The 13,548-nt window shown below is 45.7% G+C and overlaps 1 protein-coding gene across 3 annotated transcripts in view; it reads right to left on the bottom strand.

The window, feature by feature from the left end:
* ATP6V1C1 (ATPase H+ transporting V1 subunit C1) overlaps positions 1-13,548 on the bottom strand; it is a 150,135-nt gene that overhangs the window by 31,252 nt on the left and 105,335 nt on the right. For all 3 annotated transcript variants that reach the window (XM_042923487.1, XM_042923488.1, XM_042923489.1), the window contains exon 16: positions 12,797-12,871. In XM_042923487.1, the coding sequence (XP_042779421.1) occupies positions 12,864-12,871 (8 nt within the window). In that variant the 3' untranslated portion in view covers positions 12,797-12,863. The remainder of the gene's footprint in view (positions 1-12,796; positions 12,872-13,548) is intronic.

The following is a 13,548-nucleotide window of genomic DNA, read 5'->3' as shown; positions in this document are numbered from 1 at the left end:
AAAGGCCCAAGGAGACAAATGCCAAAGGAGAAAAGCACCACGGCTCCGGTTAAATCTGCTCCTCTGAGAGGGAGGGGGGAGAGTCACCCAAAGGGAAACTCCTGTGGGTAACAGAGCAGCCATATCACTGCCCAGAGAGTGGAAGGTGCTGGAAAGGCCAAGCAATGTGGTGTACTTTTAAAATAACTGATGATCGATGGGTAGTTTTTTAAGTTTTTACTTTTAAAGTTGTTTATTTTGAGAGAGAGAGAGAGCACGTGCATGGGGAAGGGGGCAGAGAGACAGAGGGAGAGAGAGAATCCCAAGCAGGTCCTACTACTCTGTTGCGCAGAGCCCAACACGGGGCCTGATCTCACACACCATGAGATCATGACCCAAGCTGAAATCAAGAGTCAGATGTTCACCGACTAAGCCACCCAGGCACCCCTAATAATAAATGTATGGTTTTGATGAAATATTATTTTCCCAAGTTTTTAAAATGCAAATTTGTCATTAAGAACCCAGGCTCTCTCTTCTGCTATCTCAGAGGACTGGGTTTTTTCTAGGCTTCTCATCTCATTGATGCAAGATGGCTGCCACAGCTCCAAGCATCACATCCTCATGCAACTGCATCCAAACACATAATGAAAGGAGACAGGGAAGAAGGGCTCTTGTGCATATTTCTTTTTAGTAGGGAGGAAAATCTTTCCTACATGCTCTTCAGCAGATTTCCCTTTACATCTCATTGGTTAGACTGGGTCATATACCATCCCCTAGCTACAGTGGAGGCCAGAAATATCTGACATATTTAGTCTCTACTGTGGGTGGTGAGCCCTTCTAACAGGGTATGGACTACGCTGAGAGACAACCAACAGTGTATGCCACAACCCTGTCTCTCTAATACCAGGATGCCCATCATCCATTGACCATCTTCCACCCACCATTAGACAGGGGGCACCTGTCTGTGCCCGGGAGTCAGTCTGTTTCCGACTTATGTTTTAATGTTCCAAACACACATAAAGCCTCTTCAAGGAGAGGAGGTCCCTAGACACCTCGAGGTGATGGCATTGGGGGAAGGAAATATTTGACATTGTACATAGGCAGGGCTAACTGGAGAGTTTGCTTGGGACTCGACTCTTTGCCACCCCTTCAAGCCAAGACACAAGGGCACTCCCAGCCACCCCCCCCCCCCATTATATTAGAACACGAAGGCTTTTAGCCACGCCAGGCCCTGCTCTCAGAATGGTCACTACCAAAATACCATGAGAAGTGTGAATTCAAACCCACAGTTTTTCCAATCACCAGTCTAAGTGGAATATTCCAAGGAATAACATGGATTGGAAACAGAACTTGGGTCTGAGAATGCTGGCAGGTGGGATTTCTTTCAGTAGTAAATAAGGCAAGACTGGCTGCTGTTTTTCTATTTAGGACTCACCGCTTCTTAAAGCCAAACAGCAGAAGCACTGCTTCGTTGAGTAAAAATAGAAACAAATAACATGATCATCTATATCTAGCTCTATTTCCTTTTCTGTTAAAGGGAAATACCCCAAACACTTGCAGCAAAATCAATAGTAGGTAATTAGGCACACTAAGTAAGAATGCAATAGGTAAGTGAAAACAGAATACCAAACAGGACATTAAAAATTATTGTATTACACCACAGGCGGGTGCACGCGCGTGCGCACACACGCACACACACACACACACACACACACAGAGTAATGTGTTATAAAAATAACACAGTTATGTGGGATCATGAATTATTTAAGATCTTCTCTTTTTAGAAAACAGATATGAAAGATAACTGAATTAATTTGGCTTTCGACATATTGGAGCAAGATCTTGTTCCCTCCCTCACACTGAGGCTCTCCCACACCCCAGTTATAAGTCACACAGTGCAGTTGATGCATCAAAGACTAACTCGGGGTGCCCGGGTGGCTCAGTCGGTTAAGTGTGACTTTGGCTCAGGTCATGATCTCACAGTTCATGGGTTCGAGCCCCGTACAGGGCTCTGCACTGATGGTGCAGAACCTGCTTGGGATTCTCTCTCCCTCCCTCTCTCTCCCTGCCCCTCACCCACATGCGCTCCCTCTCTCAAAAAAACAAATAAATAAATAAAACTTAAAAAAAAAAAAAGAGCTACCTTAGCTCCAAAAGAGGATGAGTAAAATGAGCTGGTTGCGATCAGGGAGAGAAGCGAGAGGAGACAGTTAAGTCTCCATGTATAAATGTAGGTCATGTGTGTTGAGTTCAGAAATTTCTCTTATTAAACATATTCTGTGTGTGTGCTTAATACCATGTGTTAGGTTTATAAGAACAAATATAACTATACTGTTGCACAGCAAAGACAAATTGTGTATCTATCCTAGACCCGTGACTTCAGAAAATTCACCTTCCAAATTCTTCCATGTGTGTGATAGGACTTTTTGAACCTTTATTCACAAATCTGAAATACTCATGATTCTAAATGTCTCTTTTTGATGTTTGGTAACAGGAAATCCAGGCTGACAGAGCAGTTATTTAGCTGCTGGTTAGTTTCCTCGTTAAGTTACAAAGGAATGCTGCGATTCAGAACCCAGAAGCCTCTTGAACCTCATTTGGAGAGGCTCTTTGCCAGTGCTAATGAGCACTTAGAAGGAGCAGACTACGTTTCTCTTTCACTTACAACTGCTCTTGGTTCTGCTCTTCCAAAAACTGAACTTAGTGAGAAAATGGCAAGAATGAATCTGCCGTGCCTGCTTCTCTTTTTCTTTAGTGTTTAATAATTCAAGACAACATACTCTGCAAATACACCAAAGGGAAAACAAAATATTCAGGTTTGTTTAGCAGCCTCCCAGGAAGAAAATGGGTTAGATTAGTGATTTTTCAAACTTTTGAGGCCACAGGCCACAGCGAGAAATACATTTCACGTGACAAAGCTTCACAAAACAGTATTTAACCTTAAAGCTTGTGAAGCACACAGTTTTATTTTATTCGATTCTGCTCTGCTCTGTTGTCTCCTATTTTTTTTCTTTCCCTTTTTTTTTTTTTTTTTTTTTTTTAAGAAAGTGCTGATGGAAACCCTCTACCTGGGGTTCACCACCCTTGGATGAATCCTGGCCCACATCTTAAAAACACTGGATTCAATGGTGATTATAAATTAACAAGGATTAATACAAAGGATATTTTAAAAGTCACGTATAATACCGGGGCTGAGGGAATAAAACAAATCCCCATGTTACAGACCAGACTATAATAGCAGGCTTTTGTGGGATTTTATTACTTCTCCCTCTACTTAAGCCCCCTCCCCCCAAAAAAGAAAAAAAATCTGTTAATTAAAATAATACTGGGCTTGAATACAGTCTCACTGTAAAATTTGCACAACATATAGCTAAAGTAAAAATCTTTGTGGGGCCCCTGGGTGGCTCAATCGGTTTGAGCATCCAACTTTGGCTCAGGTCATGATCTCATGGTTTGTGGGTTCGAGCCCCGCGTCGGGCCCTCTGCTGACAGCTTGGAGCCTGGAGCCTGTTTCAGATTCTGTGTCTCCTTCTTTCTCCCCCGCTTCCTGGCTCACACGCTCTCTCTCTCTCTCTCAAAAATAGTTTTTAAAAATAATAAAAAATAAAGTAAAAATCTTTGCAGGCCATTCCTCACTCCCCACCCTGAGCCTCCCCAGCAGTAACTCTTTCCAGGCCTTTCCTAAGCATTTACTATATAGGTCTATATAAAAAGGTGGAGTTTTGCTTTCTGTTTTAATAATATAGTCACATATTATAATACTGTTCTTCAACTTGCTTTTTTTCTCATTAGAATAGCTAATATCTATTGCATGTGTGTGCAAACTACCATGCTAGGCACATTATATTAACATGCTTTTGGAGGATTTATTTTATTTTTATTTTTATTTTTTTAATATATGAAATTTATTGTCAAATTGGTTTCCATACAACACCCAGTGCTCATCCCAAAAGATGCCCTCCTCAATACCCATCACCCACCCTCCCCTCCCTCCCACCCCCCATCAACCCTCCGTTTGTTCTCAGTTTTTAAGAGTCTCTTATGCTTTGGCTCTCTCCCACTCTAACCTCATTTTTTTTTTCCTTCCCCTTGGAGGATTTATTAAAATGCTAAATTAGATTGAGGTAGATCATTTCTTAGAAACCAACCAACACCTTTTAGTGTTTAACCATACCCAAGATACCTAGTTTTTTGTCTATAAACATGAATCTTCGTATTATTTTTTCAAAAGCCTTACTCCACTTGTCAGATTCATGTTTTCTTCCATGTTATTTTTTTCATTTGCTGGGTTTAGTGCCTCCCCGTTCAGCATGTTGGGTTTTCCTCAAATACTGGGGGATTCCTGGACGTACGCATGTGTTAGTGCTTGAGTGGCCTTCTAGGTCTGGCTGTGAGCACTGCGTCTGTTGAGCAGACTGCCTCAGGGACAGGCCAGAGGGGAGCAGAGCAGACAGGGCTCTTTCCTTCCCTGGCTGGGTGTTATAGCCCCTCAAAGCCTGGCTGGCCTCATGGGTACAAGTATTCACGGTCTTGCCAACATCTCCCTAGAAGCAAACATGCCTTCCTACTGCAGCTATATAGGCACAGAACTACTTACAATTTTTTAAATGAATAAGCAGCCACTGACACTAGATCTGTAACTAAAGAGAGCTTCTTCCACGAATTTGTGGGAGCAGCTGACCTTCACATAAATTCCAGAGAAACAATAACAGGTCCCACAAGTAGTATAAGGTCTTTCAACAGAATCTCCATGAAGACCCGGAAGACAGAGCTACATTATCGGAACACATAAACCCTGTGATTCCACCTTCACTCACTGCCCGAGTCATGACACACGGTCATCACAAACCCAACCTGACCCCGCTAAGGCAAGGAAGGGAATTTATTGCTACATTATAACTTAAAAGTTCAGGTACACATCAGGCTTCAGAAAATTCTAAATCCAGGGGCTCAAACTAGGTCAGCACAAATCTATTGGTCTCCATGTTTTAGGTCTGCTTTGATTTTTCAGGTTGGCCTCATTCTCTGGCAGGCTCTTTCCTAGCCTGGTGAGGTCAAGAAAGCCACCTCCATCTCCGGGCTGCCATTCTATCCAGCAGTCTGTCCCACTGGAAGGAGAAAGGCCTCTTGTCCAACCGTTCCAGGAAAAGTCCCCGGTCAATGTCTCAGTAGCCCGATGTCTGTCGGGTCCCCATTCCTGGCCCAATCACTCTTAAGCTGTGTGGTCACGGCCCACCACTGAGCTGGCCGACTGATTCAGCACCACCCCACTTACCCTGAGAACAGGGGCTGGAGGATCGGGGTACCATCACTCAGGGGAGGAGGACCAGTTCTGGGCTGCCAAAAACAACCAATAACCACGTCACTCACCATGCCCAAGAAGAGGTGCCTGCTATTGCAGAGACAAAGGATTCTTTGGAAGAAAATGACCAGAGGATCATCAAGAAAGGGAAAAACATTTGTGATATTTCAGAGTTCAGAGAGAGGATAGGTGTAGCAGACAGAATGAGGGCCCCTCAAGATGTTTACGCTGTGGTCCCCGGAACCTGTGAATGTATTACCTCACATGGCAAAAGGGACTTTATGGATGTGATTAAGGTTATGGACCTTGAGATGGGGAAATTATCCTGGATTATCCAGGTGAGCCCATTACAATCACACGGCAGGAGCAGAAACGGGTGTTGAGAGGTGGCCGAGTGAGAAGATTTGGTGCCCTGTGGCTGGCTCGAAGCTCTAGGGAGCTCCATGCAAGGACCAGCGACAGACGGCTACTCGCTAAGCATGGCCTCCAGCCAATAGCCAGCAAGAAAACGGGAACCTCAGTCTTACAACCTTATGAAGTGAATTCTGCCAACAACCCAAACTGAGTGACGAGACGGATCTTCCCCTGGAGGCTCTAGGAAGGCACCTGTCAACACGTTGATTTTACCAAGTGAGATCGGGGGCAAACTGCTGACCTACCAGACCGTAGGATGGGAAACACGTGTCATCCAAGCTACTGAGTTTGTGGTAACTGGTTCAGGCAGCAACAGAACACTGGAACAATCGGAATGGTGCTGGCGAGTGATGCTCAGAGGGGAAGGGGAAGGGGAAGGGAAGTGGAGAGCCCCCAGTGGCATTCTGCCCAACTATTCCCCACTGAGAACTCTATCAGGTGCCTTAATGATATGATCTCATCCGAGTCCGTGAGGCACATAGGGGAACCCAAACACTACTCATCCACAGTGGGGCGTGTGCCAACGTGCTCCCCCTCAGGGGTGGCTGAGTCACCATGCAGCCCGAGGGAAAAGGTGTCATGGGAAAAAGCCCGTGCCCTTTCCACCACATCACGCTCAGCAAGTGAAGGAGAAACTGGAAATCAGGTACACAAAACACACACCAGAAGAGAGACACGCATCTCACAGTGGGAACAAGGACGGAAGGAGGTGCAGGGGAAAGACTCCAGAGAGAAAGAGAAAGAGAAAGAGAAAGAGAAAGAGAAAGAGAAAGAGAAAGAGAAAGAGAAAGAGAAAGAGGAGAAGGAGAAGGAGAAGGAGAAGGAGAAGGAGAAGGAGAAGGAGAAGGAGAAGGAGAAGAAGGAGAAGGAGAAGGAGAAGGAGAAGGAAAAGGAGGAGAAAGAGAAAGGCATTTGAGCTGGCCCGGAAGGAGCAGGCACCGAAAGCAAAGGAGAAACATGGAGATGTGAGGGGGTGGGGACAGTGAATCTTTGAGAGAGAGAGAGAGAGAGAGAGAGAGAGAGAGAGAGAGAGAGAGAGGGCAAGCTGGGGGTTGGTGGTGAGCAGAGGAAGCAGGTTGACAGGAAGACAAGAGTTAAGGCTGGAAAACTGGGTTGCAATCAAAAGAGCCTTATAGGCCACACTAAGGAATTTAACTGTATGTGCGACAGGGATCCATGAAGATCCTAAGCAGAGAGTGGCCGGGCCAGGCTGCGTTTTAAAAAGCAAGGGGCAAGGATTGGGGCACAGAGATTGGGGAGGCTGGCAGGGGGCAGCTGCAGTGGTCTAAGGCAGAAACCATCAGGCCCCTAGGGACAGCCGTTATTTGCTGAGGGCCCGTCTGTGTCGGGGAAAAGTGCTTGGACCTCACTGCTAATCCTCGCAATAACCCTGTGAAGGAACTCTTCTCTTCTCTTTATGAAGATGCTGAGACTCAGAGAGGTTAGTTAACTTGCCTAACGTCACACAGCTACTAAATGGCCAAATGAGGATTTTAATTGAACTCCTGCCAAGGAGCCGGATGTTAAAACCTGCGCTTTTAACTACGGAAGTAGTTAAAATCAAGGATTAAGAGCTGTTTTAGAACTAAATGGATGGAATTGGTGACTAATTAAAAGGGAGGGAGGTTGAGGGAGAAGGGAGAGGTCTCTGCTTGATTGATGGGGTGTGTGCTAGGATACAGGAGGTGCAGGATGGGGGAGTCCAGTGCTTCTCAGCTGGGACGGCACCACACCCCCGGGGGCATTTGGAAATGAGCGGGAGCGGGGGGATGGGAAAGTGGGGGGTGTCTTGGTTGTTCCAGTGCCTGGGTGGGACCAAATATCCTGCAAGACACAGGACTGCCCCACTCAGCACAGAACTGTCACAACCCAAATGCCAAAAGCGCTACTTCCAAGAAACACTGAAGATAATCCCCAAGCACATCTCCCTGCCAGACCAGAGAGATGTGGAAATGAGAGACTGAGTTTCAGAAAATAAATGACACCAGAATCCATGAGATAGACAGGATGACACTAAGGAGAACTCACAATGAGAGAACATTCTGGAAAAACTGCAATGTCAGCATCGGGAGTGTGGTCTCTGGAGCGGCAGCGGCATCAACGGAGTCCAGTTAGAGGCAAAACCCTTGGGCCCGCCCTGGACCTGCTGAATCGGCAGTCCTGGGGTGGGGCCGGCAAGCCCTCGGGGCGATGTTCACGCACAGTCGCACAGTCGAGTGTGAGGGCCACAGTGGAACAGCTGCACAGAAGACGGAGAGTGCCGCGCAAGAACCAGGAGGAACGAGAGTTCCTGGGGGAAGGGATGGTCAGCAGTGACAGATGCGATGGAGTCAAGCAGGGCGGCCGCTACATGTGACTGAACAGGATGCTCTCCGTGGCTTTGCCAAGAATAGTTTCAGTGGATGGGCAGATAGCAGCAGCTTGGGTCTCAGCAGGCTAAGGAGTTAGTTATTTGGAGTTAAAAATAAAGACTGGGGAATAAAAGGAAAAGAAGGGATCAGGAGCAGCTACACAGGGTCAAGGGAGAGCTTTTAGGATGAAAGAACAGAATTAGGTTTACATACCACAAATATAAAGGGGGAAAATAAGCAGGAAAGAAAATTATAGGAGCCAAGTGCCAGAGGCCTGTGCACCAAGGGCAGGTACTGGACGCTAAGATCAGTGCAGTGTTGCGCGTGGAGTGTCAGGGAAATACTGGTTGCAGCCCTTCCAGAAATGGGAAGGACATAGGCATCAAGGTTAGAGACATTGGGAAAACGAGAGCATTTAGCGCTTGGCTTGGTGCCTGGCTCTCAAGAGGCTCCCAGGACTGACAAGCCCAATCGCTCCAAATTAAATCCCAGTTTGACCATCCAATAGCCGTGTGACCTCAGGCCAGGTAACAGACCTGTCCAAGTCTCAGTTTCTCCCGTCTGCGAAAGAAGAGGCCAGATCTCAAGCAGAAAGCAAAGGGTCAGGAGTTAGGGAAAGATCTTAAAAAATTAGGACATCTGGAGCAATTCCTATGGTGAATGAGAAGCCATTGACCAATGACCAAGAAAAAGAGCACATACAAAACGTGTTAAGAGGGTCCATGACCAGGAGAGCAGAGCAGAGGGGCGTAAAACCTGCAAAATAAAGTCATAGCTCCGAACTGAGGTTTCAGTCCCTTTTCTCTGGGTTCAGCTCCTGTTCAAATCAAACAGCACACAACTCCAACTCCAGGCTACTGAGAAAGCAACAGCTGCCTGTGATGGTTAATTTTAGTGTCAATTTGATGGGGCCACCAGGTGCCCAGGTAGGCGGTCAAACATTATTCTGGGTGTTTCTGTGAGGGTGTTTCTGGATGAGATTAGCATTTAAATTGGTGGACTTGGGGGCGCCTGGGTGGCTCAGTTGGTTAAGCGTCCAACTTCAGCTCAGGTAATGACCTCGCGGTTCATGGGTTCGAGCCCTGCGATAGGTTCTGTGCCGAGAGCTCAGAGCCTGGAGCCTGCTTCGGATTCTGTGTTTCCCTTTCTCTCTGTCCCTCCACCACTCGCACTCTGTATCCCTCTGTCTCAAAAAAAAACATTAAAAAATTTTTTTAATTGGTGGACTTGAGTAAAGCAGATAGCTCTCCCTAATGTGGATGGGTCTCACCTAATCAGTTGAAGGCCTGAATGGAACAAAAGGCTGACCTCCCCCACGTGAGCCAATTCTCCTGCCTCATGGCCTTCAAGCTAGGACATCAGCTCTTACTGGTTCTACAGCAGTTTTGGCCTCTGGACTCAAACTGGGGCACTGACTCTGGAGATTTTGTACTTTCCAGCCTCCATAATCCTATGAGCCAATTCATTATAAGAAGTCCTTTTTGTGTTCCCCCGCGCACGCGCGCGCGCGCGCACACACACACACACACACACACACACACAGCTGACCCTTGAACAACACAGATTTGAACTGTATGGGTCTACTTACACACAGATATTTTTAAAGTACAGTATTATAAATGCATTTTCTCTTCCTTACAATTTTCTTAGTACCACTTTCTCTAACTTGCTTCATTGTAAAGAATACAGTATATAATACATATAACATACAACATAAGTGTTAATCAACTGTTGATATTATCAGCAAGGCTTCTGGTCAACAGTAGACCAGAAGTTAAGTTATGGGATTTAATTTAGTTATGTGCTTGGAGAATCAAAAGTTATACCTGGATTTTCGACGGCATGGGATGGGGTGAAGGGGGGGCCTCTAACTCCCACGTTGTTCAAGGATCACATGTGTATCATACTGGTTGTGTTTCTCTAGAGACCCTGATGAATACACTAAGTATTTTATGATTTTATCATTCATTCACTCAACTTAAGAAAGGTCATGCAATGGCTAGTGACATGAATTTCCAGGCAACTAGGTTTTCTTTTCAACTGCAATCCCTAGAGGAGAAAAGCACGCTCACTGGAAAGGGGTTCTTAAATGAAGAAAGAAAAAAGGAAGAGGGGAGCTTTGGTGGCTCAGTCGGTTAAGCGTCCAACTTCGGCTCAGGTCACGATCTTGCAGTTTGTGAGTTCAAGCACCACAACGGTCTCCGTGCTAAAAGCTCAGAACCTGGTGCCTGTTCCAAATTCTGTGTCTCCCTTTCTGTCTCTGTCCCTCCCCTGCTCATGCTCGTTCTCTCTCTCTCAAAAATAAATAATAACATTAAAAATTTAAAAAAAAAGAAAAAAGGAAGAAAGAATAAGCAGAATTACTACCAAGGTGAAACAGTCAAAATGGAACCCGAATGTTAAAAGAAAGCCTTTGACCAAACAAAATTAAGAAGAAAGAATAGGAGGTAAGACTAGGAAACAAAAAAAGGCAAAAAAAAAAATAAACAATGGCATCGAAGCGGGGAACAAAAAGGAATCTAATACATGCTGCTGTTTCCTTACAAAGTTAGTGTGGGATTTAATGAGTTTCTGGAAGCTGATTAAACCAGGACAACACCATGTACCGGATTTCAGCTGCAGAGCTAACTTTCCCAGGCAGGAGGAACTGAAGCGCTACGTCTGCGTGTAAAGATAAGAGCGTTCCAAATCATTTATTTTAGAAAAGAAATTCTGACTCAGAGGCAAGCAGCCAACTAGATTCTGGAAAGCTCGGACTATGGAAAATTTGACACTTCCTTTCAGCATAAGTACCTATGACACAGGCCCCATTCCAGAACCGACACTAACACTTCTCAAGCAGTCAATTCATACACCGCAGGGTTCGTGTCTCTCCAAAGCTCTAGTATTTCTCCTGGAAGAACGTTAGGGGTCCGTTACAGCAGAGCCAAATGAATGCCTCCAATGACTTAAGAGGCAGAGGCAAGACAGAAGTTAGAGCGGCAGCAATTTGCGTGATACTTTTCACTTCCTGTATTAAGTTAGTGAGTGGGGATCATGGCCTCTTGTCTCCCAGCAGAAGGCTGGCAGTCTGAAGCAAAAAGACAACTTTCCCCTCTAAGGAGTGTGGAAGCGAGAAATTCAGACATATCAGAAAAATGAGGAAGAAACCAGAGTGTCCCTTCCATCCCCCAAAAGTCCCGTTGTCGTATGTTGGCTCTTATCAAAGGACTACTCTGTGACTAAATCAGATACAGCGTTAGCCAGTTATGTATCGAATGTGACTGAAAACACGTGATAACCATGATCTTGAAGAAATCAGGGCAGTTGCAAAAAAAAAAACAAAAACAAAAAAACATCAATAAGTTTATGAATGGTTAAATTCTGCCTGGATCTTCATGGACATTTGCAGGACAGCATGAAGTATGTTTGCAAAACACTTTTCAAAAGAGTGACAAGGTGCAGAGCTCTTGGCTGCAGAGTCGGACACACTTCCTGGCATAGGGTACACTCCATTTGCCCATCCCCTGGATGAACCAGGAAGTGTGCTCGACTCACTACATTTCATGTACAGGAATCAGACAATATGTGACCTTCGGGGTCTGGCTTCTTTCACTCAGCGCAATGTCCTCAAGGTTCAGCCAATGTGTTTGTGGCATTGACCGGGACTTTGTTCCTTTCTATGGCGGAGTATAATATTCCCTAGTGTGGACATATCATATTTTGTTTATCCATTCATTCATCATGGCCACCTGGGTTGTTTCCACTTTTTGGCTACAATAAATAATGCTGCTCTAAACTTTTGTGTACAAGCCTCTGTGTGGATCCAGGTTTTCAATTCTCCTGGGTATATAAACCTTGGAATTGCCAGTCACATGATCCTGGTGGGTTTTTAATGAAGGAATTTGCCTTCTAAATAGATGTACCTAAAGGGAAACGAATTTCAATTCATGTAAGCTGGAGGAGGACCAAAAAAGAAACGAAAACCAACTAGTATAAAAAAGAATACTAACAACCAAATGGCTGTTAGCACGTTGAACCCCCTCCTCTATCCATGTACTTTGCCAAAACTCTGAACATACCATGAGGTTTAAATGCTCACAATAATCCTACAGTGTTATCATAATTATCCCTCTTCTACAGATGAAGAAATGGAGTCAGCCCCAGGGTGGCAGGCTGCCCAGGACCACACCCGGACCCAGCCCCGGCAGATGTGGCCAGGAGAGAATATGCCACCAGAGTATTCGTAACAAACACCAGTGGTCTACATTCCCTCGTCAAAGAAACTCCAGACTAAATTCAAGACAAACCTAAAGCAATACCCCGCTTTCAAAACACACACAGAAAGGCTAAATTAAAAAGAAGGAAAAGAATCCAATATGCAAAAGGGGGCTTTGTGAGTCCTGTTGTGATCAGGATTTGTGAGCAGTGACCGGACAGTCCTCTGGCAGCAGTGCTAGGGTGATCTGAAGGTGAGCGGAGAGGGGACAAAAAAGCCAGTTAGGAGGCTGTCAAAACAGACTGGGGGAAGGAAGGGCTGGAGACTAGGGGGCATGGGGAGAGAACCTCCAGAATGCCTGAGTGCCTGGCCGCAGAGGTGGGAGCACGGGGCTGGAGGGAGGGGCTTGCTTTCCGACTGCACTCTGTCCTCCCTCGGCCAGCTGTCCTGCAAATGGTGCCACTGGGCTCAGGAACCAGGCAAGACCCAGGCCACCATACCACTGATGAAAACAACCCGCAGACAGGTACTGTCCTCTCGTATGTAACTCACCTCTTTCCCTGTACACTGTCCCTCTTCTTGCTAGAGACCTGGACCGCTTCACTGTTTTACGAACTTCTTAAATTCCTAAAGACAATCAACAGAGACAAGTAAGAGACAGGTTTCAAGAACCTGTGCTGAGCATCTCCTTGATGTCTCCCTACAGAGCCTGGCATAGTGCATGCCCTGCACACAATGAGTGCTAAGTGAGCACTGACTGACAGAAGAAAGTAGTAGGTCCCCATCAGAACCACACAGCTGTGTTTCCAATTCTGCTGATTCAATATTTCCCATCAGAAACAGCTTTTGGTCTTTCAATATTGCAACCAGTTTACCCTCATGCACACACAGGCACAAAGTACACGTAGTTGTCTTTTGTGATCAAAGTGAAAGCTGTGTGTGTAGCCATCTGAGGCACATCAACAATGACTCAGAAAGCATCCCTTCCTTGTTTCTCAAGCTGGCAGGGAAATTAAGTCTGGAAATAAGAGTGAATTAGAAGCTAGGCTGGCTCTGCCAGTTATTGGAACAAAAAAAAAGCCAAAGGACACAGGGCACACTGGAAACTAAAAGGCAAAATGGCTCACTACCTGAGCCTGACCAACTGGGCCTGTGCTGGCTGATGCAGGAGCCACTAGCCACAGGTAGCTATTTACATTAACCAAGTAAGATTAAAAATACACTTCCTCAGGGCACCTGGGTGGCTTGGTCGGTTAAGCATCCGACTTCGGCTCAGGTCACGATCTCAAGGTCCGTGAGTTCGA

Source organism: Panthera leo, chromosome F2 (assembly GCF_018350215.1).
Source record: "Panthera leo isolate Ple1 chromosome F2, P.leo_Ple1_pat1.1, whole genome shotgun sequence".
NCBI classification, from domain to species: Eukaryota; Metazoa; Chordata; class Mammalia; order Carnivora; family Felidae; genus Panthera; species Panthera leo.
Note: the sequence above shows the minus strand (reverse complement) of the source record. Positions and strands in the feature narration are given on the sequence as shown.